The 25476-nt window shown below is 51.4% G+C and overlaps 1 protein-coding gene across 5 annotated transcripts in view; it reads left to right on the plus strand.

Moving 5' to 3' along the window:
• Positions 1–2555: 2555 nt before the first annotated feature.
• TCF7 (transcription factor 7) overlaps positions 2556–25476 on the plus strand; it is a 46017-nt gene continuing 23096 nt past the window's right edge. For all 5 annotated transcript variants that reach the window (XM_088536901.1, XM_088536902.1, XM_088536904.1 and 2 more), the window contains exons 1-3: positions 2556–2810; positions 2906–2972; positions 3140–3246. In XM_088536901.1, coding sequence (XP_088393027.1) covers positions 2610–2810; positions 2906–2972; positions 3140–3246 — 375 coding nt within the window. In that variant the 5' untranslated portion in view covers positions 2556–2609. The remainder of the gene's footprint in view (positions 2811–2905; positions 2973–3139; positions 3247–25476) is intronic.

A 25476-nucleotide genomic window follows, 5' to 3' on the forward strand; every position in this document is an offset into this window, starting at 1 on the left:
AGGATCATCTGAAAGAAAGGAAAAAAAAATCTTAAAGTAGCAAATATTTCATTCAAATGATTATTACTCAAAGTGGCTGCAGCTTATTTTTGTGATGTTTAAAAGAATGGAAATTTGCAGACGGAGTTTCCTATGGGGGAGCCGGCTCCTGCGTTTGGCTGGAAGAGCCGTGTAGGAAAATAGTGAGCGGCCGTTTACGTCTCCCACCTCCCTGGGCACCGTGAAAACGGTGCCCCCTAAAGAAGAACAATAATTCTGTGTCATGCAAAACCAGCAATTAGCAGAAAGACCGATTTTGCTTCATTTAAATACACTCGGTACTTTTCAAAGTGGCTCCAACTAGTTCTTCTCCTCCCCAAAAAGTAATGAGATTATATCCATAGTAATAATACCCTAATTAACAAGAAAAATAGGGACCGAGATTTTTAGCTTCCTATTCAAGTGTTGAATGTGACAATATGTAGTATATTGGGTCATAAAAAACAATTTACATGGCGTCATTACAGTCTGTAGAAAAGTCTCCAGGACCCAGGGCTATCTTATGCAATCTTAATTAAGGAAAATAAATATCGGTGTGTTTTTTTAAGCTACCGGAGACATGCACAGGACCTGTCGTATGTGATCAGAAGAGATGGGGAGTTTCTTTTTCCATGGGAACTGCTTGCAGAAAAAAAAAAAAACGACGCCGACACAGAAGTGTCTAGTGCCTCCGAAATGGCCTGCGAAGATGTTAATTTTGTGTTTCCTGACCCTGGGGGCCAGTCAGGAAAACTAATAATTTTCTGCGATCCGACGTCACGTCTCTCCTTCCAAAGGGGCTGGGGATCAGGCAGCGAGTTGCAGGGATGAGCCAAACTGGGATGAGCTGAGCTGGGATGAACCAAGCTGGGATCAGCTGAACTGGGATGGGCTCAACTGGGTCGGGCTGGGCTGAGCTGGGCCAAGCTGGGCCAAGCAGAACCAAGACAGGTCAGGCCAAGTTGGGTCATGTAGAGCTAAACCAAGCCAGGCTGGGTTGGGCTGGGCTGGGTCAAGCTGGGCTGCGCAGAGCAGAACCAGGTGAGACTGAGCCAGGCTGGGCTAAGCCAAGCTGCACCAGGCCAAGCCGGGTCGGGCAGAGCCGAGCCCAGCCAGGCCAGGCCCATCCAAGCCAAACTGAGTGGAACCAGGCCAGCTGCAAAGCTGCACACGTGTGTGCACATCCCTCCGTGTGCGCTCTGGGTGTCCACGCGTGGGCGCAGGCGGCTGCACACTGCTCCCTGTCTGCAGATGGGCATGCAACGCCTGTGCACAAGTTACACAGCACATGTATGTGCTGATGTCCGTGTTGATGTGTGCTGGTGTGTTTGTGTACACACGTGCACATGCCCATATGGGCTGCTGCGCGCACACGTGTGTAGAGGTAGGGATGCCCATGTGCAGGTGTGGATGTGCACAGGCCATGTGGGTGCTGGCGCCTGCATGCACACACGTATGTATGCACACGTGTGCACATGCCTGCACACAGGTGTGCAAACACAGCCACGCGCACACACGTCTTGATGCACATGCGAGTGCATGCGTGTGCAGCTGTCGGCATGCAGACCTATTTACAGATGTGCACGCATGTAGGATATTACACGCAGCGCGGTGCACGCATGCCCACACACACGCATGCACACAGATCCTGGCGTGTTTACTGACACGCGTGTGCATGCACCCGTGCGCGTGAACATGCCTGAGAGCACATGTGCACGATGCACATGCACAGCTGCACACGAGCAGAGACCGGGGGGGGGGTCCACGCAGACAACACGCACACGCACCACCCGTGACACCTCAAAAACCGAGGGGCTCCCCAAACCCCCTCCATGCATGGGGGGGGGCGGGGGGCAGCGCGCTATAGCGGGGCGCGGGGCACCTCGCTATACCGCGCCGCGGGGGGGAGGGGGGGGGGCTCGCTGTTCCTTTAAGGCGCGCGTGTGAGTGTGAGTGTGAGCGCGAGTGCGAGCGTGTGCAATGTGCAACGTGCGCGTGGGGCCGCCCCCGGCCCCTCCCCGGGCCGTCAATCAGGCGGCGGCCGCTTTGATGCCGGCAGCGCCCGTGGGCCGCGCCGCCGCCGCCGCGCTCGCTCTCCGCAGCCGGGCGCGCCGAGCCGCCGCCGCCGCCGCCGCCCGCTGCTCCCTCCGCGCCTGCCGGGGCTCCGCGAGGGCTGGGGGGGCGGCACGGGCCGGGCGGCAGCGCCCGCGGAGCCCGCCGCGCCCGCGGAGCGCGCTCCTCGCTCGCTCGCTCGCTCTCTTGCAGCCTGCCCCGCCGCGAAACAGCGGGGAAGGGAGGCGGGGGGGGAAAGAAACGATTCGGAAAGGAAAAACAAACAAAAAGATACTTTTTCTTTTTTTTTTTTTGAAAGGATTTAGAGGAAATCCCTAAAGGAATTTAAAGGAAGAGGGTTTAAAAAAAAAAGAGGGGAAAAAAGTTTAAAAGCGGGTATAAAAAAAAACTTTCGGAAGGAAAAAAAAATTTAAGAGCAATTTTTTTAAAAAAAAAACCAACAACAACAAAAAAGCAAGAGCGGAGGCAAGCGCGGAGCAGGGGCCGGAGGACTGTGCGGTGCGCGGCGCGGCCGGGAAATGCCGCAGCTCGGCGGCGGCGGCGGCGGCGGCGACGACCTGGGGGCCACGGACGAGCTGCTGGCCTTCAAGGAGGAGGGCGAGCAGGAGGAGAAGATCCCCGCGCACGCCTTCACCGAGCGCGACCTGGCCGACCTCAAGTCGTCGCTCGTGAACGAGTCCGAGGGCAGCGGGAGCCCCGCGGCCGCCGGCGACCCCGAGGTGAGACGGACCCCCCCTTTCCCGCCCCCCCGCCCTGCCCCGCGGGGCCCCCCCCGCCACCCCCGACTCTGCTCTTGTCTCTCCTCCCTGCACAGGGCGTCCGCCGCGCGCAGGAGCCGCAGAGGGTCTATCAGGAGAAGCTCCCGGACCACATGGAAGATGGTTAGTGGGAGCGGGACCCCCCCTCCATCCATCCGTCCGTGGTCCCTGCATCCCCCCCCCCAGCTCCCTAGGATCGGGCCCCCTCCCTGTGGGCAAAGGGGGTCCCCACGCGCCCCCGCCGCAGGCGCACGTGGGGCGCAGCGTGACGGGGGCTCTGGCTCCCGCAGGTATCAAGCACCAGGACGCGGGGATGTACAAGGGCTCGGCGTACTCCGGCTACCCCTTCCTCATGCTCTCCGACCCCTACTTGCCCAACGGCTCCATGTCGCCTCTGGTGAGTGCTGCGTGGAAGCGTCGGGGCCTCGCGGGCACCGGCATCCGCGGGGGCTTTTCCCAGCATCGGTGGGGCCATCCTGTGTGGGAGAAGGAGCGGGATGCACGAGCGATGCTCGGAGAAAGCACTTGTGCCTCCCCAAAGTTGCTCTTCGCATCTCCTCATCCTCGAAGTTCGCTTTTCCAGCCGTAGGGCAGACCCAGCTCCAGCATCGGGTGTCCTGGCTGGCGGAGCGAGCAGCTTTCGGGGTTTGTGTGCAGGGTTTAGATCTTGCTCCATGCATCCGCGTGCGACACAGCACCCGTTCGGCCTCCCCACGGCGAAGGCTCCGCGGTGCCTGCGCTCCCAAAAGGGGGGTCTGGCGCTTTCTGTTTGCAATGGAGGCTCTTAAGGAAACATTTGGTGCTGCTGGAGGCATCTCGGGCTCTCCCAGCCTTGCTCCTGTGTGGAGTTTTACTTGCTCGGGTCAAACCTGATGAGCCTGTGCGCTCTGGTGCTCATTGCAAGCGTGGCAGGACGAATACCGGAGCAGAGGGGTTCTCTGTAAAAGCTCTCTGTACCCACGGCTCTTGTCCGAACTTGGGGAAAGAGTTCCACAAATCCAGCAAAATTGTGCCCCCTCCTTGGGGGAGCCAGCAGCACCGTGTCCCTCCTGCGTTTGTGGCTGGCTGAATGAGAATAATGTTCATTTCATTTCACTTTTAGTTTTTGACCTTTAGGGTAAAAAGTTTTTAAAATACATACATATATAATGGCCTCCTTAATGTGACCATTTCAATCGTTTGTGCTTTAGAAGAGGGGTGCTGACCTGGTGCTATGACAAACTGCTGGACTGAGTGGTGTGAAGCAGTCTTGGAGTTAAAGGGGAATAAAAGGGGGAGTTAAAAGAGGCTGTTTGTGGAGCCGCGGCCGGGTCCCACCACCCGCAGGCTGCGAGGAGCCCAGGCCTCCCACCCACGCGCAGCCGTTTATTTAGCTTTATAAGTATATCAATCTTCATATAGATATCTCTATAAAGAAATCTCTAGAAATCTGTTTATTTAAAATCATTTAGTTTACTCCCTGGTAGAGAATTTTCGAGTAAGTTCTGTTAAATTGGGTAAGTTACACCGAGCCGACAGGTATTCGTTGTAGTGGGTTTTGCTGTTAATCTTAAACCCTTACGTATGGGACAAGAAGGCAGGATAGCCTTTCTATCAGCATTTAGGCTAAAAAGTAGATTTTGGGTTACGAATCCTCCTTGCAGTTAATAACGCAGGGAGGCTGCAATGAGAGGACGAGCACATGGGCTGTGCAAAGCTCCTGGGCAGCAAAGCCGGTGGCGGAGAAGGGACAATTCCCTTTCCACCCCACCGAGGCCCGTGGAAATCGCTCCTTGGCCGCACGGGATTTGCTTCAGGCCGTGTTGGGTTGTGTCGTGCTTCATGATTCAGAAAGCTGATTTTGTGTTTTCCCCTAAAAAAAATCTGTTACCTTCCCATCAAACATGGGCACGTTTCTTCCTCAAGTGAAGGCCGGTCTTTCCTTCGCATTTTTTTTTTTTTTTTAAGATGATTCGGTAGCTATTCCAATATTTTGGAGGGGAGACAGTTTTGTCCTGTGTTTGCTTGCTTTCTGTAGAGGTTATCGTGGTGTATTCTGTATTGCTCTCATGCATATGCTGCTGTGCATATGATACAAGTGTGGGTTCTAATCTGGAGGCTGCTCCTGGGACTTGAGGAGGTCACAAATCTGCTTTGGATATGTAGCCATCCATAAAAGCGTGTTTAATTAAGGTTTTCAGCACAAAACGAGGGGGAGGACGGTGTGAATGGGATTACATATCGCCATCGTGCATGCACTTGGTAGTAAAAATCGCGTTTGGCCTGGCTGGAGCTTCCTGTAAACATTGGTGTGCAGCTAGGATCAACTTCATAATAACAACTTGATCTATGTATTTTATATATTTAAGTATATAAAATATAATGTATATATGAGTATATAAAATATAAAGATTAGCCTAGAGGTGCTTTTCCCAAACTTTCAGGTTTTGCATTTAACCAGTTTCCTACTGGTGTTTTCTTTTTTTGTTTGCATTTTAGCAGCAGCATCGCTTCTGCATTTTTTTTTTTTTTTTTTAGTATTTTTTTAATTTATTTTTTGCTCCTGACCCGCCAGCCATCGTACCGCCCCGCTGGGTCCTGCCAGGGTCCGTCCCCCGGGGCCAGCGCCGCGTGTTTTATCGCCACACACCCACTCGCGCTGTTTACATGTTCCCCGTGTCGCTGCTGGGTGGTGGGTGGAAGAATGTCCCGGCGCCGGCCATCGCCGTCAGCGCGGCGCCCGTGTCCCCAGCGCGACGCACGGTGTGGCCAGGGCCGCCCCATGGCCAGCAGATACTTGGCACAGCACCGGCCACCCGTGCCGCGGTGGCAGATGCTCTTCTGGTGCTGATCCTGACCCGTCACCGGAGCAGGGTTTGCACCTTTGGGTGACACAGGAGCATCTTGCGGGACTCCTTCCCCACCCTTGAAAAACTCCAGTTATTCCCTGAGAGGATATATAGGATTTGCTGGTTTAAAAACCTGCAAGAAACGTCCAGAGAATATTAAAGAAGCCGAGGAGCTGTTTTTCTACGTGAAATATAAAATCATAAAACTATATCCTTTTTTTAAATAGTACAAATAACTTTAAATCAAATTAAGGTACATCCTTGGTAAGAACATCGGCCTTTTAGGTGGTTACAAACATTAGAGGTCAGACATGGTCAAACATGTTAACACTTTGATCAGATTAACATATTTTTCTTGCTACAGTTGTATAATTGCGTTGGGACCTGAGGGGGTTTTCTGAACATTGTTATATCTTGTACCATGTGGCAGCTACGCAGTAGAAGGAGCAATTTATAAGTTCCTTTGGGTTGCTCCTGTAAATCGGGTTGGAAATGAGGGGAGCGAGGGGGGCTGTGTCGTGCATGGGGCGCACGCCGGCGTCCTTGGGGTCGCTCCGCGCCTGCTCGTGGTTGGGGAGAGCCAAACGGGTTTGCACGCGATGCTGACGCTCTGCGCCTTCCGTCCCCCTCCTGCACGAGGAAGCAGAGCCCTGGGAGCCTCTTTTTCTTCGGAAAATGGAGCCCTCGCCTCGTTTTCGTGCTAATTAAGTTCTCAAGATGGAGCTGCTGTGGGAGCGAGGGGTGGTGGGAGCTTCCCCAGCTCTGCCCATCCTGGGTGTCCAAGTGAGGTGGCAAGCGCAGGACGTGGGGCAGATGCCCAGGGCTTGATGCCTGCACCCCATGGGGCTCTTCCTTGACTTGGTGGGTTTGAAACAGCCCCATGGGTCCCAGATGGGGCTTGTGGGGTGGAAACACATGGAGCTGATCCCCATCCACGTGTGGGGCAGAGCCAGAGCAGAGTTTTGTGTCCTCACTGGTGCAATCAGGGCCACATTTCTGTCTTTCACATCCCAGCTGGGCCCTGACAGTGGGATGCGCTGGTGGCCATCACCAACATGCTGCCCAGACTCATAATCCTTGTATTTAAGGGAAAAAACAAGTGTGAGGAGTGCAGCGCGTGTCGGTGGCCATCCTAGCAGACAGGCGTGTGACTAACTCGTTCCCTCGTGACCAACGCGAATCCACTTCTTCCAGCTCTTCTACCTGGCTTGAAATGGGATCCCGGGGAAAATGAGGTTTTTTTCCATGAAAGCCTCACGCCGGATAGGTGGATGCGCTGAGGCGCAGGGCTTCCGAGGTCATTTATTGCATGTCTGATTCAGCCCCGCTTCCCCCCCAAGGAAAATTCTTGTGTTAATTTCGGAGTTCGTATCACACCCTCAATTTTGAAGCAGAACTTGCCTTTGAAATAAATGAGAGCGCTCTGCCCAAGCAGCAGTGACATGATACAGCGCTGCATGTGTGTGGTCTAGCATAAGCCGATTTTTTTTTTCTTTCTTTCTTATTAAAAAAAAATTGTTGGGAATGGAAGGAAGAGAAAGGAGAATGTCGTGGGGGAGGAACTAAAATGGGCTGCTTGTGAATCCCGGGTTTCCCAAGCTTGGGATGCCTCTGCTGAGGGGATCACACTGAGCCAAAGATGATGCTCCTTCAGCCGGGCGAGTCTGTCCGGTCAGGAATTTGGAGAATTTGGAGGGGGGGAAAGGAGGTGAAACGTGAACACCCAGAGCCCATTGAGATTAATGGTTAATATTCCTGAGATTTGGTCCGTGAAGAACGTAGCGGTCTGGGGGCTGGTCAGGCACACGACGTGTCTGAGAGAAAAGAGCGGAGCCGCTGGCCCCGCTGGCCCCGGGCCTGGCAGGGAAGCGGGAAGCCCTGGCCGGAGCCGGGGCCGCTGCTGGAGCTCCCGGTCCAGCACTGCGGGGATAGCGGTGCTGGGATGATGCTCATGGGAAATGCCTCTTTTTGAGGCTGGACAGAGCAGATTGGGGCAAACTATAGTCAAGCGTGTGCCACGTGGTTGCTAAACCCCTCCGAATCCTCCCCAAAGTCCTCAGCGGCCATTTGTGTTTGTGCTGGCTCCAGGTGGGACCATCTGGAGAAGGTGCTGGTCAGCTCAGCTTCTCCTTCCTCTCCATCCTCTTCCTCTGGGCTGGGCGCAGAGGAGCAGAATGAGTCCTGGTTACTCGCCATGGCAGGAAGGGGGTGTTCCTGGCATTTTCTTGTACTTTGGAGTACCCCATATAGGCTTTTCTGGATAGGGGATACATGTTCTTTCACGTATCTCCTTGAAAAAAAATGAGGCTCAGGTGCACTTGCTTGCTAATCGCCGTGCCTGGAGGATGAGGCAAGGGTCCGGTCGGAGGACTGGGTGACTCAGAGGGTTGGAAACAGGATACGGGGCTGCTCGTTTCCTCCTTTCCAGGCTCATCCCGCTGAATCAGTAAAGCCCCAGCGCCTGCTGCCATCAGATGCTTGTCCCAGCTCTGCCGTAGAGGCAGGTCCCAAGCAGAGCAAGGACATCGCGATGTGAATAACAAAGTGCCAGAAGCCTGGAAAATGGGAAGGGAAACGATTGCAATGCCACGTGCCTCTTGGTTGGAAGGGGAGCCCAAGCATTCCCATGCTGTCCGCTGGCTGGATGTGGCTCGGCCACAGCGGCTCCTTGTGCTTCGTGGGGTCCCCAAATTAGTGTTTTGTCAAGGGGAGCAATGAAGCCAACAAAGCTGTGGGGAGCCCTCGAAACCAGAGCAAAGCTGGTACTAGAGCCTAGAGCTCTTTTCTCCTCTGATTGTAACAACTTCGGGTTTGATGAAATGATAGGCAAAAAAAAAAAAATCAGTAATATCTCCTTTGTTGTACTGAGAATTTGGGACTATACTGAATACACGTCCGTCTTGAAGGACGATGAAACAAAAAAAAGTTTTAAAGTGCTGCAACCTTCTCTGCTCTATGTTGCGTTTGCTTTCTGCTGTGGTTTGCTCTTAGGAATAGCATCTATGGACATAAACAGAGCTTCTCCTCTGATGTGACTTGTTCAAAAGGCAAACGTGAGAGCCCAGGATTGTAATGCACGTCTGGCTCAGAATGGGGGGGATAAAATCATGAACACTGTTGCGGGATATTGTTTAGGGGATGTTCTTCCCTATGAAGTGCTCGGAACGGGTCAGAAATGCGGAGCGCGTATCCTACCAGCGCGGAGATGGCACGGCAGGTATTGCTTTCATGTGTAGGAAATAAACCCTCGTAAGATCTACCACATGAAGATTTGCTGTTCCTCTCATGGACGGGCTGACGATTTGGTTCTCATTACCCATCGCCTCCCCGCAATTACCAGCGCGTGCGGTTGTATCACCAAAGCAAGGGCAACTGGAGCCTCCTACTTCCACCAATCTGCCCTTTTGTGACTTTGTCCTTAGAGAAAAAGGACCAGGTTTGAATGTGGGAGACCGTGCGCACCCCCTGGCAGCTCTAGAAGTGCGATAGAAATTTAGCCTTTGAACTTAAACTTCCTGCTGTAACTCACAAAACCCAGCGTGGTGATCTTTGAAACCAGCCCAGTGGCACAAAGATGCAGAAATCCAGGTAGCGAGTGCTGGGGTCCCATCACGTCGCACACAGAGGTGCGACGCTGTGGCCGCCACGGAGGGTAAATTTAAGTATTAACCCCAAACCCATTAACCCCAAATCTGAAACAGAAGCAATAGTATAAAATAAGAAAGGAAAAAAAAAACTCAAACCTTTCTTGTTTAACTTTCTCTGATACAAAGCAATTTCTCCAGGACTGTACACCATATGAAACACATTATAAATGCTCTTGTAAAATCCACATCATTATACCACATGAAAGGCCGGGTCCTAAAAATAGCCATTCAGAGAGGATGCAGGCTAGTAGCAATTTCGGTGATCGTGAAATAGTTGTGTTGACATCTCTATGCATGCACACCCACAGAAAGCTTTGACTTTTGAATATTCTTAGCAACATTTGTGCTTTATGGAATTTTCCATGTTCTGATCCCATGAACAGTCTCTTATCCATTGGTGTTCCTTCCTGATCTTATCCCCATATTTCTGACTCCAATTTTATTGAGAAAACTTGGTGGGGTTTTTTTTGGGTTTTTTGGGTTCCTTTTTTTTTGATGTTAAACTTTTTCCTTGGCTTCATTTGACAGCCTGAAAGGTTGGCAAATCAGTTGCCTTCCCCTTTCTCCTTTCCGTGTAAATGTTTTCTTTCTCTTTGCTGCAGTAGACACGCACATCCCTAAAACTGGAAGGCTTGCAGTGAAAATGCAAACCTGGAGCCTTAGATAAGGACAGGAGGAACTGCCGCATCTACCCAGCCCTGGTGTCTGCTGTAGCATTCAAAGGAACGTAAACGAAATTGCAGGGGGTAATTACACAGTAACGTAGGCACAACAACAAATTCTTCCTCCTCCCAGCAGTCAGAATTTGGCTTTTGTTTTGAAACATGAAAAGAGAGAGCGTCCTCGTTTCGGGGTGTTTGCAGCAGAGCCCTGGCTGCTGTAAACTGCTGTAGCTCTGGGATAGGCAACAGCGGCACGCCAAGCGGTATCGCGCAGGATCTTTTTGAAGAGTTAATCAGATTTTATTTTATTGCTGTTGTGTTTTGTTTTTAGCTTGTTATTTTTTTGAAATCATTATTTAGGGAGAGCTTTTTTTAAAAAAAAAAAAAAAGGAAGAAGAAGAATCTTCAGTGCTGATTTCTGTTTGCATTTTTGTTTTTTAAGTAGAGATTTGGATGTTGGAGCCAAACGCCTCCAAACTCTGAGGTCTGAATGCTGCAGTTTTGGCCTGTCTAGAGTTTTAAGTGCATCCCTCTCGAAAATCCACTGGAAATGGTTTATTTCCGTGAAATGAGCTTTGGTAAAAATGCTTTGGGAATGGGAGAAAAATCTTTGGAGATATCAAACAAAATAATAGGGCGTTCAGGAAAACTGTGTTGCTTCTTGCATAGCTGGCATGAACATCATTAAGGCTGAGGCTTCATTCAAATCAGATGTAGCTGTGGTTCCGATGCTGTCGTACACAAGCGCTTCAAGAAATGTAAGTTGGAGTGATTCACTGCGAGAGCCCCAGCCCTTCTCCGCGCTGGTTTAGCTCAAAGGGCAGCTCTTGTCCCGCATCCAGCTCCGGAGCCCTTTCCCAGTGCTAACGTTCAGTCGGCTAAATCGAGCTGCTGAATTCCTGAGGGCTGCGAGCCGCTTTGGAGTCAAATATTGTAACCCAGAAACACAGGAGCAGCTGCTAATTTAGCTCCCTAAAGGAGGTGGCATGCAAACACCCTGGTGAAATGATTAATAATTTGAATTTATCTAAACCTCAGAGAGTGAATGTGCATGTTTCTGAACACAATCTCAAGTAATTTAAGGTTGTGATTCCAGCTCAGTTCTAAGAAGTTTTGGCTCACATGTTGGCCTATTTGGTCTGTGTCATGCTGTAGATTCTTCTATTTAGAAACAGCCAGGAAAAGTTTTAAACACTTCTGGCTTGAAGTTTTTGAACACTTCTGGCCTAAGCCTTTTGCTGTTTTCCGTAATTAATCCGATGCCTGAAACCAGGTTTCTATCTGGCAGTGTAGGTTTTCTGCTGTTCCGCTGGGCTCTGCACTTTTCCCACAAGGAGCAGAATTCAGTTAATAACAATAGTTTTATATGGGTAGGCTGGAGTTTTGAGACTTCTTAATCTCACTTGAACGTAAGAGTTTTAGAGAAAATTTCCACTTCTCCATTCAGAAAGGCAGAAAATTACCTGCAATTATCAGCGCCAGTTGCTTGGATGTTGACATTAACTGAGAACATCATATAACTCGATGCATGCGCTTAAGCTTTGCAAAAAAGTATTTTTAAGCTCTCACAGGCTATTATTGCTAATCTAGTACCCCAATCTGCATATAAATATAGACCAAGGGATGGGGGCAGGCTGTGATGCTGAGCATGAGTCCCTGCAAGATGAGCGGCTGTTTCCAAAAGCATTGCTGTTTGTGCAGATTAATTAAGAGCAGCACCATTTGTGCAAAGTAATTAAAAAAGAAAAGCAGTGCCTGGTAAATGCCCTACTGCCGTGCTGATGCTGCCCGGGGTTGGAAGCATCCGAGCCCCGCGAGCCCGTTCCCAGGGAGCGTCAGCCGCCTGGGAACAGCCGAATCATCCGGCGGTAGCGACACCGGTTGTTTATGTGTTAACACAGGATGTTCTCAAAATCAGGTACAAGCGGGGCATGCTGGAGCTCTCAGAGCCGAGGAACCGGATAGTCTTGTAGGCGCCGCGACGGAGGGAGCCGCTGCTGCATCCCGGCTCCCGCGCCGAGCGCCCCGGGAGCGCGTTTGGCCGTGACTCAGTTTCCCCGGGCGCGTTGCGAAGCTCTCTGGCTTCCCGTGCAGGCCGTGCTGGGAGCAGGCAGTGAACACGACCGGGTGCTGCGGCTGCAGAGCCAGCACTGGCTCCTGTGGGACGGCGGGGGTCAGAAACGACTGCCGTAAGGACTAGCCAAAGGAAAAAAGAGGCCGTGCCGCTTTGTTGGAGCATTTACTCTGGGATATTCAACAAATTGCAGTTTCATAATCATGTAGCAAGTTGCAGGTGGCCCCTCCAAGGCGATTGGCATGTTTTCTGCCTTCAAAAGCAAATTGCTTTTTTCAGCCTGTAACTGTGATTTCAGAGAATGGCATTATCCGGATGGGAGCATCGACTTGGACGGTCCGAAATGTCTTCCAAAATGCACACGCTGTACAGAGCTGCGGTGCTGAACCGAGGACACGGTGTCATTTCTGCTTTACGGGCTCGTGCCATGCCGATGAGAACCACCGCGGGGGTTGCACGGCATGGTTTTTGGACACATGCACCAAAACCCCTGGATGCGTAACTCAAATTCCTTGTCATGAAGAGCGAGTCTATTTATCTTGGAACCTTTTTTACTTAAACAGTAATCTCTAGGAAATCATTTGTTAACAGCAGTTCGCTGCCAGTTTGTCAGTTAATGGCTCGAGGCGAAGTCAGCAGCGAGTGGAAGCTGTGCAGGGAGAGGTTGCTGTCGCATGCGGTGCAGAAAGGTTTATAACGAGACGCATGAGAGGAGCCCGTCAGAGAGCCAGCTTTTGGAAGCACGAGGAAACTGGGAGTGATGGGACATGTGCGCCTGTTGGGACACTATTAGAGCCATGGATTGTGGCTGTGATGAGTCCTACAGACGCATTTTTCATCGCGGGGGCTGCGAGTTGGGGTCTCGTGTGGGCGAGCGCAGCAGGGGCTCCCGCAAGGCACCCTTATCGCTCCAAATGAGAGACAGCAGCTCGTTTCAGCGAGGTGATCAGGCTAATCTCATCTCTTTTCAATCTCAGCAGCATCAACGAGCATCTCAGAGCGATAACCCCACGTTGCAGTTTGCACTTAGCAAGGTGCTGAGCGGCAGAGAGAAAAAAACCCCCCAAAATGGCTCGAAATCCTCAAGAGAGGGGGAGCTGCCGTGGCGCGCGGCGCATCCTTGCTCTGTGCACCGGGAGCAGGTGAGCGGCGACGCTCCGGGTCGGAGCGCTCCGCGGAGCCGCGTGCTGCACCGGGATGAGCGCGGGCTCTGCCACCCTGCTCTGCTGGGTGGGTGACCTGGCGTGGGATGAATGGCAGCGCAGGGCAGGGAAAACTGCTGCCAGGAGGACGTGGGACCCAGACGGAGGCAGAGAGGGGCTGGTTCTCGGCGCGGATGCCCCCAAGTGCTATTTGTCTGAGAGCAGATTTTCCCACAGATCTTTGGCCTCCGTATTATTTGAAGAACCCCCTCTGCAGCTGCAATCCTTCCCTGCCCCGAGGGGAAAACAGGGTGGTAACTTTGAGAGCTGAATGGTGTGGAGGTTTAGGAGAACTGCCATGGGAGGGGAAGGTTTGGCTCATTAGCGTGGAACATTGAGCTGCCAGGAACAGAGTTTTGGGGCAGAACTAATAACATGGAAGCAGATGCAGTCAGCTTTTATTAAACTGGTTTGTAAGATGGCTTTAAATAGGCAGCACTTGAGTGGGGGTCTCTCCACGGGCCAGGCAAGAGTGTTGGACCCCAGCAGTGGGACCTGCTGGAGATGTTTGCTGGAAAGTGCAGAGCAACCTGCCAAATCCGTGGAAATGAGAGTAGTTTTCTCCCAAATGTGTTGAAGAAACCCAGCAAGTCTGTAGTTGTGTTGCATTTTGTAAACTCTTGTTCCACGTATCTCACTTGGAACGAGGAACAACTGTGGAGTCACAGAGCTTATGGTCAGATGGAACCAGCATTATATCATCTCTTCCTTATCGTGGTGCTTCATCTCCGCTACGTCTGGGACAACTGCTCTCACCTGGTTACTGCAATAGCTGGATGTCCCATTAATTGCTTGACAGTGTTGTAAGGATGGATAAATTCATCTCCAAGTCAAGTTCTGAAGCAGCTCTTCTTTGAATCGCACTTTGTGTAGCTCTAACGAGCTCCGTAACACTCATCTGCTCAGGTGATGGTTGGATTCCATGCCCTGATACACACCACTGCATGGCCACCGCTAATGATGCCTTAAACTCCTTCCGTAATTGCCTTGCACGAGCAGAGAGGTGGGAATGACCAGCAGCAAAGACAAATTGCCCTTCCTGGTGGGTGACCAGGCTCTGGCCCGGCCACTGGGACCTCCCCAAGCTCATCACAGGCACCGTGGCCCCACCAGGCGCAGCAGTGACCTGAATTTCAGTCGCTGCTTGTCCTTTCAAGGCATTTCTGCTCTCTCACCACCACCACCGTGCGCATTGGACTGAACTGTCCTGCCCTTGGGAGGGAATGATCGACTCCTCGAGCCAGATTGGACACTTCCCTTGTGGGCACCATTTCTGGCCTCTCCATAGGCCTCCTTGCTCTCACCTCCTTCCTCTGTGGCTCCCGCTGCCACCTCCCAGGCAAAGATCCCCTACAGAAACCCTCCCTGTGCTCAGTGCTGGCGTGTGCATGGGCTCCCATCCCGTCTTCCTCGCTGCCTTGTCGTCCCCAGCGCGCTGAATAAGGCTCCAAGCGTCCCATTTGAATGCTCTGCTCCATCCTACCTTTGTTGTGTAACTCTCTTTTTTTTCTCAGGCAGTTTCTAATCTAGAGCTTTTCTGGGATCTGAGCACGGCATGAAGGGAAGCCTCATCATCACCTCGGGATCTGTCTTTCTCTACTGAGTGTTTAAGACATAATTCTGGGCGTCCAGGGCTTGCTTTCTCTTTGTGTCTCCTTTGCTGTTGCTTTCATTTACTAACATGTTGAACTTCAAAGTCTATTCTTTCTCCTTCCTAATTTTTATGGAAAAAATGGTCTGAACCCCATTTGCATTTCCTCCCTGAGGATACTGGCAATCCTTAATCCTACATATTAAAGAATCACAGTTTTCCCAGCAGCCTTTTATTCTGAGACTGCTCTTCCACTTGGTTTTCTCCTTGAATTCTTCTCCTCCGTTTTGGAATCGTCCTTCACGGTGCCCCTCGCCCCCGTTATTAGCTGCTGGCACCAATGTTTGATGCCTGGAAGCCTTTCTTAGCTCCTTTCCACCCTCTGCTTTTGCAGGGCTTCGTGTTGGTAGCGATGGGGACGTTCTTGCCCAAGCAGAGCAGCATGCGGCACAACTCGCTCATCCCGGGGGATCGAGCGGAACAACCATTTTTAGAGCCAGGAGACAACAGGATGAAGGGTGGCACGGTGAATACGGGGCTGCTGATTCCTTCAGGGCAATAACCATTTCCCATTCACTGCTCCCGTATTGAAACCAAGGATGAGGCAGCGGCTTCCAGGGAATGCCGTGTTAGTGGATGTGCTGGAGCGTTGCTTTCAGTCCTGCTGATAAGCGTGGGAGAAATAGCATGATCCCAGCGGGATCACCCCTGGATTCTGCCTCATTGCCCCATTCCTTGCACTCTGGTGAGTCTGGAGCACTCCCTGCACTCAAACCGGTGCCAGGAGAGTCCCAACCTCGGCGTTTCTCCTGCATTTTCCATGCAGGAGGTGCCTGGGTGCAGCCCAGGCCGGCCGTAGGGATGTCGGGATTTGGAGCGCGCAGACCCAGCGTTCTCGGCTACCAGTCATTCTCAGCTCCATGCTCCGGTAATTAGCATGTGCATAAACACTTTGTAATCTTGTGATCATGGCTTGCAGATTAGCTCTTTTGCCAGCTTTGCGATTTCTTTGCCAGTTTTAGTTTTAATTGCAAATCCATTACTGCCAGCTCCCTTGCATATTGTAGCAATAGGCAAATTAAAACACTTGGACACAGTTGGGCGGGTTTCAGTTAAGAAATTAATTGTTACTGCCAAGCAATGCTTTTTCATGTGAGGGTGGCATTTGGGTTTGTTTTTGAGGGCATAATCTCCGAGACTTTCTTCCGCGCCTTCTCCGCCCCCCAGCCCGCGTTGCCCCGTCGAGCAGCTCCGCACATGGCACGGAGCAAGTTCTTGCCTCTTTGATCTCGCAGTCAAGAAATTTGGAAGCGGTTCTGAATTTATGCGAATTCCGTCTGAAATAAACCAGTCGGCGCGCAGGGCCACCCGAAGTGGAGCTCACCTGGAGCTCCCACGGCGGCGCGGGTGCCTTGCAGGATTAGATCCCACAGGATCGGCGGGCGATGCTGCAGCGATAAAGGGCGAACTTTGAGCATATCGTTGAACACAGAGAAGTCTAGACAATCCACAAGTTTCCAGGCAGGGAAATTGGCTGGAGGTTTAATCCGCCCTGATAATCCAGCCTTGGCGCTGCTGGCAGGACACGGGTGGAAGTGATTGCGCAGCGAAACTGGCAGCCGCGTGTCCCCGGCAGCGCCGCCGTCCTTCACTCCCTATCCGCCATCACCAAGAACGTGTAAATTTTTGCAAACTATTTTTAGGATATTTTCCAAAGACTTTTTTTTTTAAAAAAAATAGATATTTTTTAACTTTGTTTTTTCCAGCCTCCTGATGTTGCAGTTACCCCAGGTTGATGGGATGTCGCCTCCCGTCAACCTCACACCTGAGTGGCAGCGGGTTTTGCAGCGAGGGCTCCTGTGCTCAGAGGATTTTATTCCTGCTTTGGTGACTGCCGTTTGAAGCCGGCGTGTGAACCCTTTGCAATGCGTTTCCAGAAAAATTGGCCTGCTGCTGTATCAGAGCACGGCTCAGTTTTGAAAGCAGGATGTTTAAAATTATTGTCTAATTGTGCATGCAGCCCGTTGATACAGTCACTTCTTCTGTTCCTGTTGCATTATTCTCCTTCACTCCTTGCCTCTGTTTGCCCTGATAAAACAACTTGCATTTCGGCTAAGTTTGCAGCCCTTCCAGAGTGGAAGGTCTCTGGCCCTGTGTGTGCATACAGCACTGGGCCCAAATGGACTCTGCTGGCTATTACTAGAGCAATATATGAGATTTTTATAATAGAGCCATATTTGCTAACCGTCCACCTGCTTGTTTCTTGCACATCTAGGCCAGGGACTAAGAGCCGAGCTAGATTATGATTTTGGTGCATCATGGCCGAGTTACACCCTGAGCGTTGTCTGCAAAATGCCCCTGCTTTCCGTGAGTCTGCAGAGCTGCCGCTGACTGGAACTTAGTCAACAATTCCAGTGATGACAGAAGTAGAAACAGCCTGGAAATTACTTTTCTGCAGCGGGTCAACTTCATGCTAATGGAAGCCTAAAGAAATTATATACATAACAATGTACAGAAACTTATTTTGGTCGCTGAAACCAGCCAAAGCGGCTGCAAATCCCGGAGCGAATGTGCCCTGTTTTTAAGTCCGCCCGCGCTGCTTTTCTTTGCCGTTGTTTCTTTTGCTTTTTTGCTCATAAAACAATGGAAGAAGCCGGGTTCCGCTGCAAACAAAACCTGCGCGCTCCAGCCTACATGCGAGCTATCAAAGCGCGTTTATTGAGTACACATTACCGCCCTTCCGCTCAGCAGCCAACACCTCGGCACAGCTGAGAGCCTTTGGGAAAACTATATATAGTGCGCCCCGCAGGACGGTCCCGGGCCACTATCCCGGCGCTCCGAGCTGTTGTGGCCAGCGGGTCCCGCTCCGATTGTTCGCGGGCTCCATCGGAGCAGGCGCCAGGGCTGGAGCGCAGCCGGTGCGGAGTCAGGAGGGGTAAACAACGAAGCTACAGTAAGATCAAAGCAGCGCGGAGGTGCGCATGTGCTAATAATAATAGCTTACGAAAGCTCATATTTTCCTTCAACAACATCCTGTCATTTGTGTATTAGCTTTGAAAACGGTAAAAAAAAAAATTGGTGTAATTTACTTAAAAAAAAAAAAAACTTGAGATAAGGCAGATAGTTGAGCGCACCAGCTCGTGTGTGGTTTGCTGCGAGGGTTGTGCGCGAACCACGTCCTCCAGTGCCTGTGTGAGCGCAGGGTGCAGAGGCTGAGCGGGCTGTGACCGAAGCACCGCTGTTATCTGATGTTTGTGCGTACAGTCGGTGACACTGTGATGCAGCAGGAGGCTGAGGTGAACAGTCGCCGAGGCGGTAACCGCATCCCCACCTGGCGCACCTCGATAAAAGTGCCTGTAAACAGCCCGGGGAGCCGGCGAGCTCGGAGACGTGTAACGGCTGCCAGGTGCCCCGCGAGCGCACGGGGACCCGGAGCGCCGGGGATGGCGTCTCTGCTGCAGCGGGATGTTTTTTGCACTCTGGATGTTTTTGGGGGGAAATAAAGGCAGAATTCCGCCCCGTTGCATGCCCGGCCGTTGTTGCACGCTCGGTCGGCAGCATCCGCAATGCCCGGAGCGCAGCCGGGCATGGACGAGCCGCTGCCCGGGGCCGCGCATCCCCGTGATTTAGCGCCGCAGGATGTGACCTACTTAGGCAGCCCCGAAACGCGGCCGTGGCCGGGAGCGTCTCGGCCGGGCAGCCGGGGCCGCTATCAGCCCTGCTGATCTCCGGACGGGCCGAGGGGCTGCCGGAGCGTTTCCTGCCCGGCACGGGGTCCGGCCGCGCGGGATGGAGCGCGCGCATCCGCGCCGGCCTCTCGTGCCTGCATGCCGCCTGCGCTGATGTTAGCTCGTGCCGGGGCTCTGTGCAGGCAGGAAAGGGTTTGGGTTTTTCTGTTTTTTTTTGGTAGTTTTGCTTTTTTTTTTTTCTGACTGACAACAAACGGCCACAGCGCAGCCCAGTGCACCCCGGAGATGGTGGGGGACGAGACGCTGAAGGCCATGAAGGGGACAAGCAGGAGCAGATATGGGCTGGACCTTTGGCACAGGGGCTGCTCCATGCCTCTAACTGCCACCAGCTCCTGGACGAGGTGCAGCTCATGCTGCAGGTCCCCAAAAAAGCCACGCGGAACACGCGTTTTGGGTGTTGCGAGCTCTCCGGATGCTGCACTGCGGCAACTGGGGACTCATCAGAAAGTGGAGCAAGGAGTTGCGCCCTGTCTGCTTAGATGCAGCTGCAAGGCTTGCTGCAGAGATGGCATTTTCCCCAAAAAGGCCAAGCGGAGAGGGGAAATGGTGCAGTCGTCACCTCCAAGTTTTGACGGTAGCGCTGTAAGTAGGTCAGCGAACGGTAATATTTAAACCAGCTCCTCTTTCTGGCAAGGAGATGGGAATGTAGGTCTGGAAACGTGGAGCCGCACATCGCCTTCCCAGCTCTGCCACCCCGGCAAGTCACTTCATCTCCTCGTTTTTGCCCGGAGCGAGGATACACCTTTGGGCTCTGCCCAGCCGTCGTCAGCCAGATGCTTCCCCGCCTCTCCGAGGGCTTTTGGAAGACGTGATTGAAAAGCGCAAAGTGTTATTAACGTTGAATTAATGTCTGCCATTACAATATGTAATGGAGCATTTCAGCACACACCCCATTTCCTCCTGCTCGAGCGCTGTGTCGGGCGAGCCCCGAGCGCGTGGGGAGCGGCAGGACCTGGGCGAGGGGTCCCCGTCGGGCACTGCTTGCACCAGCAACGCAGCATCACCCCTCATCTCTCTTCTGCCTCCTCTAAACGCATCTTTGCTCCATGCAAACAAAACCCGGCGGCGACTTGACGCGCGGTTGTGTTGCAGGGTGCAAAACCAGCTCTTGGTCCCATCCGCCGGGGTCGGCTTCGCGCTGTCCCCGCGTCGCTCACCGGCTCCTTACCCTCCAGCGCGCCGACATTTCCCTTCTGAAGAGTCTCGGCGCGCGGTGTGGGTTGCTGTCTAGACTGCATCGCTTTAGCAAAACACAGTTGCTAATAGAGTATATTATTAGGACTCGCTAAAAGTAACAAACAAAGTGCGTGCCTTTGTTCGCTTCCTAATTGTTTGTTCATTAGCTCGCTTGCTGATTCATGAGACGTGAAAACCTTCCAATAGGGTACCTAGTCACTGGTGCAAATTAGCCCGTTTCTAATGTACAGGAATAAATTACAGCTCTTGCGTTCACAATTTGCCTTTGAAACAAGTGCTGCACACAAGGGCTTTATCTCCCTGGGAAGGATTGGGCCTGGTGCGGTACAACCCGGTGACAAGGAGCAAAGGCAGGAGGTGGCAGCACTGCATCCTGCTCACAAAACACGGCGGGGCCCAAAACGGTGCTGTTTGGGGTGGGTAATGTGCTTGCACAGGCTCCAAGCTGCATGAGGGCATCCTGGGCTGCATCTCTTTGGAGCTGAGCCCGGCAGCCTTCCCCATCCCGGGCTTGACATTCCCCAGGATCCGCTCCCCAGCAGCAGCTCTTCCTGCTTTTTGGCTCTTCCCAGTGCTGGGGCCGTTATCGCTGGAGAAGAGCCATGTCCCCGCGTAGCGCAAGGCCCTCTGTGAGAATCCTCAAGATAATCTTTTTACAGTGTTTCTTTTTCTTTCCCTTTAAACCGGCGTACAGATTACTTTGGCAGGGAGTGTAATTCCTGCATGTAACGCTGAGATACAATTCTTCACTCTTTTCCAGACCGTAGTTAACATGCTCATGGCACAGAGGGGATCATTCTCTCCAAACGCTGTCATGTTTTAGATAACGTTCTGAAGAGGGTTGCTTAATATCTGTTTGGTTGCTGGTTTAATCCCTGTTGAGTTCTCCTAAATGATGGACATGAGCTCTCTGGAACAAGGTTTTTGATGCAGGTTGTGGCCTACCCTGCACATCATCCCCAGGAGAGGTTTTCACTAGTGTGACTTTAGCATCAGTGGCAAAGGCCCCACATAGACCCTTCTGCTGGGACTCGAGCAGCCCAACCTATATATTTCTTATTAAAAACTCAGATGTGTTTAGAGTCTAAAGGTTTATGGTAGAGATCAGGACAAAAGGCCCATGGTTCCTAAATATGGTTACTGCTTGCTCCATGGGCAATGTAATTCCCAAGGTCTTCACTGTGCATAAAGCTCAATCCTGCAAATACTCATTTAAGGAAATTATTTCACATGTGTGGATGGTCCTGTGGAAATCAGCCTGGCAATTTGTGCATGAAATTATTTGTATATATATGTGTTTGCAAGATCAAGGACTTTTACTCTGCAAAATGTTTCATTTGGATGCATGAAAGCGCTGTTGATGGGTATTCAGAGCACTCGACTGCCTGGGCCCCATTGAACTTCAGTGGGAACCACTCCTATGCCTCTCCTGCACATCTTGGTATTCATTAAAAATTAAAACTTTATGATAGACTGAGGGACACTCCAGGAGGTAAGCTTCTTGCAGGACGCAACTTTTAAAATTACGTGTTATACCATCAAACCAAGGAAAATCTTCGTCTGGGAATTCAGAGGTTCCCTTGCCCCAGTTTGACGCTGTCCACATTGCAGATGCTTTTTTCTCACTTGATTTGTCCCTGCACTCTGGAAGAAAAGAAGCCTCAGCTGCAGTCCTACTGGAAGTCTGTAATCTCTGGTTTATGAAGGAAAAAATGCAGAACTGATAACATCTCATATCCTGCTGCTCTTGGAGCTAACCAATACATGATGCTGCTAAGGACTACAAAAAGAGTCTAAAAGGCATCATTCAGAGATTCTTTCATCTTGATCTAATTCAGCTTGAATTTCTTCATTTCACTGTTCAGCTCGAGCTCTTGCACTTTGGCTCTGCAGCGCGTGGATTGGTACCCAGCAATATTCACAGAGGGACAGATTAGAGGAAAGAGAATGAATTCAGATGATTTCTGAGTGCTTTTGTGTGTATGTCCCTGTGCAAAACAAGGAATATGATTCTCAATGTTTTCATTAGCTCATAACCTAAATTCAGCCTCCCCAACTCCACCTGAGTTACATGCTGAGATAATTTTCTTTGCGGCAACAGTTATTGCTAAAGATAGGGAAAGCCTATAGGCTATAGGATGGGGATTAGCCCCCTTTTTATTTTTTTAGGTTGCAAACATAGCTACTTGTTCAGTTCTCTGCCTCCTCCACAGGAGCAAATGTGGCACTGAGATTTTCCGACAATGAGCTTTTGTCGCTATTGGAATTTGATTTCAAAGCCACTATGCAACTCTTTGGTGAAGACAACTTTCCTTGACTTCTGGTCCTCTCCAGCTTCAGGAGCATGACTGTGATACAAAATATTTTAATGCAGATACCAGGATTTTTAAGTAGACTTGGATTTAAAAAGGAAGAGCTGCTAAATTTGGCATAGATAATTGACATATAATTTGAAATAATAGCTCCTAGAGGAGTGACTGCATAAAATTTGACCTTAGAATTGATGATCATGTGGAGGAAAGAGAGAGCTTGACCCAGCTTGACACTGAGATCTCAGGGGAAGGTCGCATGACTAATCTTAAAAAAAACAGACATTTAATTTCAATCTTGAAATTGCGTCGTGTAATTGTAGGCTAACAACCATGGATCTTATATGGGCATTTTTTGGAACTGTGATTGCAGTCCTCACTCACCTGAATTAAAAGAAAAATTAGCTGCTTTCTTTTGAAAACCAACTACACATTTATCTTACTTTTCATCATTTCAGTTTGCTGCGAGCACCTCGTCTGCAGCTGAAGACGTTGCAGATAAACCTTTCATTCACACGATTATGTTGTCTTGCCGGATGCTGCGAGCCAGCTTTTTCAAAGCACCTGTAGGAAAAGGGACCACGATGCTCCCAAATGATCCCATGCCATTGACATGGGCTTTGGAGACGCGAGCAGAGGTGGTGCCTCTCGCTCCTCTGCCTTTTCCAGGCACTGCAGGGATGCTGTGAGATTTTTGCTGTCCTCGCAAATTGGTCCCATGGCAGAGGACCCTGTTTAGGGGGGAATTGGAGTCTTATGGACCTCTTTGGTGCTTCCGCCTCTTCCTGGAGACATGGAAATGACAGGAGAGGTGGGAAATGCAGCATCCCCATGACACGGGTGCTTGTGAAACAGGGAATTAAACGAGTCTCCTAGCAGTGTCCTGGGTACCAAATTCCAAAGGAGCATCTGTGGCCAGAGCAGGAGAACTGCAGCATCCCGGGTGCCACGTACACGTAGGGCTCTGCTGCTTCCATTGCCTTTCCCTGCCTGCAGCATGGCACGGAATTCCCATCAGCGTTCTGGGAAGGACAGTGTTACATCAACTCTGTAAGTGCTGATGCTTCAGGTGTGGGGAATGTCGCGACTTCCACACGCAGCAGAAATGACTGCAGGATGCGTAACCGGGGTTGTACAACCCCTGTGCCATTTAGGGTGATTCATCTGCTGCCAGCGCTCTGCCCATCGCGTATTTGGTTAAGACAGAACACGTTCCTCGAGCATCAGATAAGGAGACAGCAGAAAAGTGGCCAAATGGGGCTACCACGATGCATTTTTAAAGACTGCTTCTCAAGTGATGAGCTGGATTTACGGAGAGCTGTGGGATATTGTCCTTGCTTCCCTGCGCCTTTACACGAGTTGTTCACAGATCTTTGGGTTTTTGCCTGCAAGGAAGGGCAGTTGGAAATGAGGGAAACCAGGTGTGGAGAGAGCATGGGTAACGTGTCCTCCTCAAGCACTGGGGCCACCAGCAGGTCTGGGGACACAAACTCCTGCTGGGTCACCCAGAGGTGTCCCAGAAAGAGGGAGAGGAGAAGCTCAGGCCGCTGTGATGGCAGGTGGCAGTGGAGATGTCTGGAACAGCTACCGGTGGGTTGCTGGCTAATGATGGGGACCCTCTTGGCAGCGTGTGCCATCATGGGCTTGTGCAGCACGTCCCTCGTCACTGCAGCTAATGGTCTCAGCAGGACGTTTAAGGAGGCGTTTGTGTAAAATCTCCTTTAATTTTTCATCCGCAAGCCAGCGCTCGGGGATTTGCTCGTGAGCAACGCGTGAGTCGGCAGGGCACAACGCGCATTACTCACAGGGCAGCGCGGGCAGGGAGCATCTCCACTGGGAACCAGCACTGCTGGCACTCCGGGAGCCGGGACAAGGAATTCGGGTTATCTGGCCCCATTTAAGTTCACTTCTCTCGTGACGCACACAGGTTAACAAGAAGGTCTCATTTCTCCCTCTGCTTTCAGTAGTAAAGGCCTATTTGAGGAAGGGAGGTGACAAGCGGCGTTGGGTAGTCCCAAAGTCTCCTGTGAATGAGGATTACAGGACCTGTGAAGAATGTGGGCAAGCCAGAGCCAGTGGTGCAACCTCGTCGGTACAAGGAGCTGGTCATTCCCTAATGGTTGCATCTTCTCCCTTGGCTGAATGTTTCTGCCTTGGGCACTTGCTAAAAAGGGAGCAATTTAATGAAGTGCCTGGGTGATAAAAAGGTGTTTTTAGGGCCCTGCTCTGGCTTCCTGTTCTTCAGTCAATCTGTAGAGTGAAGAGAAGATTCCCGAACTGTGGAGAGGCAAGAGCAGAGATGGCCCATCAGGATCTGGTCCCTCGTGTGTGAAACACCCAGCCTGCAAAACCTCCCGCTGCGGGTTGGGTGGAAACCCAGAGTGGTAATTGAAGTGGAGAGCCTGAATTTGGGAGCAGAGTAGAACAAATTAAAGTTTGGTCCTGGAGGGTGATTATTCCTGCGCCTGGGTTCGCTCCATGTCACAGAGGTGCACCGGGAAGGGGGTGAGGACCCAGCTGGTGCTGTTCAGAATACAGTCTAGACCGACCCAGACAGACCAGAAAGACAGCCCAGCATGGAAATCCAAACACAGGCAACTCTGGTTAATGGTGCGCAGGATACAGGGGGATCTGCGTGAGGTTTTTTGCTTGTGGTCGAGAAGTCAACTTTCTTTTTTTTTTTTTTTTTTTCTGTAAGCGTTTTAACTGAAGACAGTTTGGGGGCACGAGTTTCAAATGAGACAGGATCCTGTGCATGCACAAACTGCTTGTTTGCAAATACAGTGATGTGAATTTAAACCCCTTGTGGTTTACCATGGAAAATACAGACAGGGTGTTTTTCACCTGAACCTCGTGACAGGCCCTGCAGGACAGCAGAGCCCGGCAAGGCAGAGCAGTGAAGAGCCTGAGATACGAAACTAAAATTAACTTCCTCCGCGTGCACGCAGGCCGATGCAGAGCAGCGCGCGCACACGGGCGCGCACCCGCAAGCTCCTCTCGAGTCGTTTTCTAGCACCATTTTTGCTTGCAGAGTGGTTGTGTTTGGTGGTGAAGAAGCGCCTGGGGCCTCCTTAGAGTAGCCCAAGTCAGGGGTTGCTCTGGGTGAGCTGAGCAGGACACTCTGCCCCCAAAAGTGGAATAAACCCCTTACATGAGAAGAGCTCGCTGCAGTGACGGGCAAGGACCGAGCTCTGCCCATACAAACACATTCAGGTGGAGATTATTTAAATTATTGTAGCCATCGTCTGTACAAACCCGAATGGGTAGCAATGCTCTGGAAATTGTTGGTAAGGTCAAGCTTAAGATAAGGTCAAGCCTTTATAAATCTTTATGAGCGCTTTCCCGGCATTCAAGCAGAAGAATCTCCC

The sequence above is a fragment of the Tinamus guttatus genome, unplaced genomic scaffold (assembly GCF_059628265.1).
Source record: "Tinamus guttatus ecotype Peru unplaced genomic scaffold, ASM5962826v1 Tinamus_guttatus_pri_ptg000710l, whole genome shotgun sequence".
NCBI classification, from domain to species: domain Eukaryota; kingdom Metazoa; phylum Chordata; class Aves; order Tinamiformes; family Tinamidae; genus Tinamus; species Tinamus guttatus.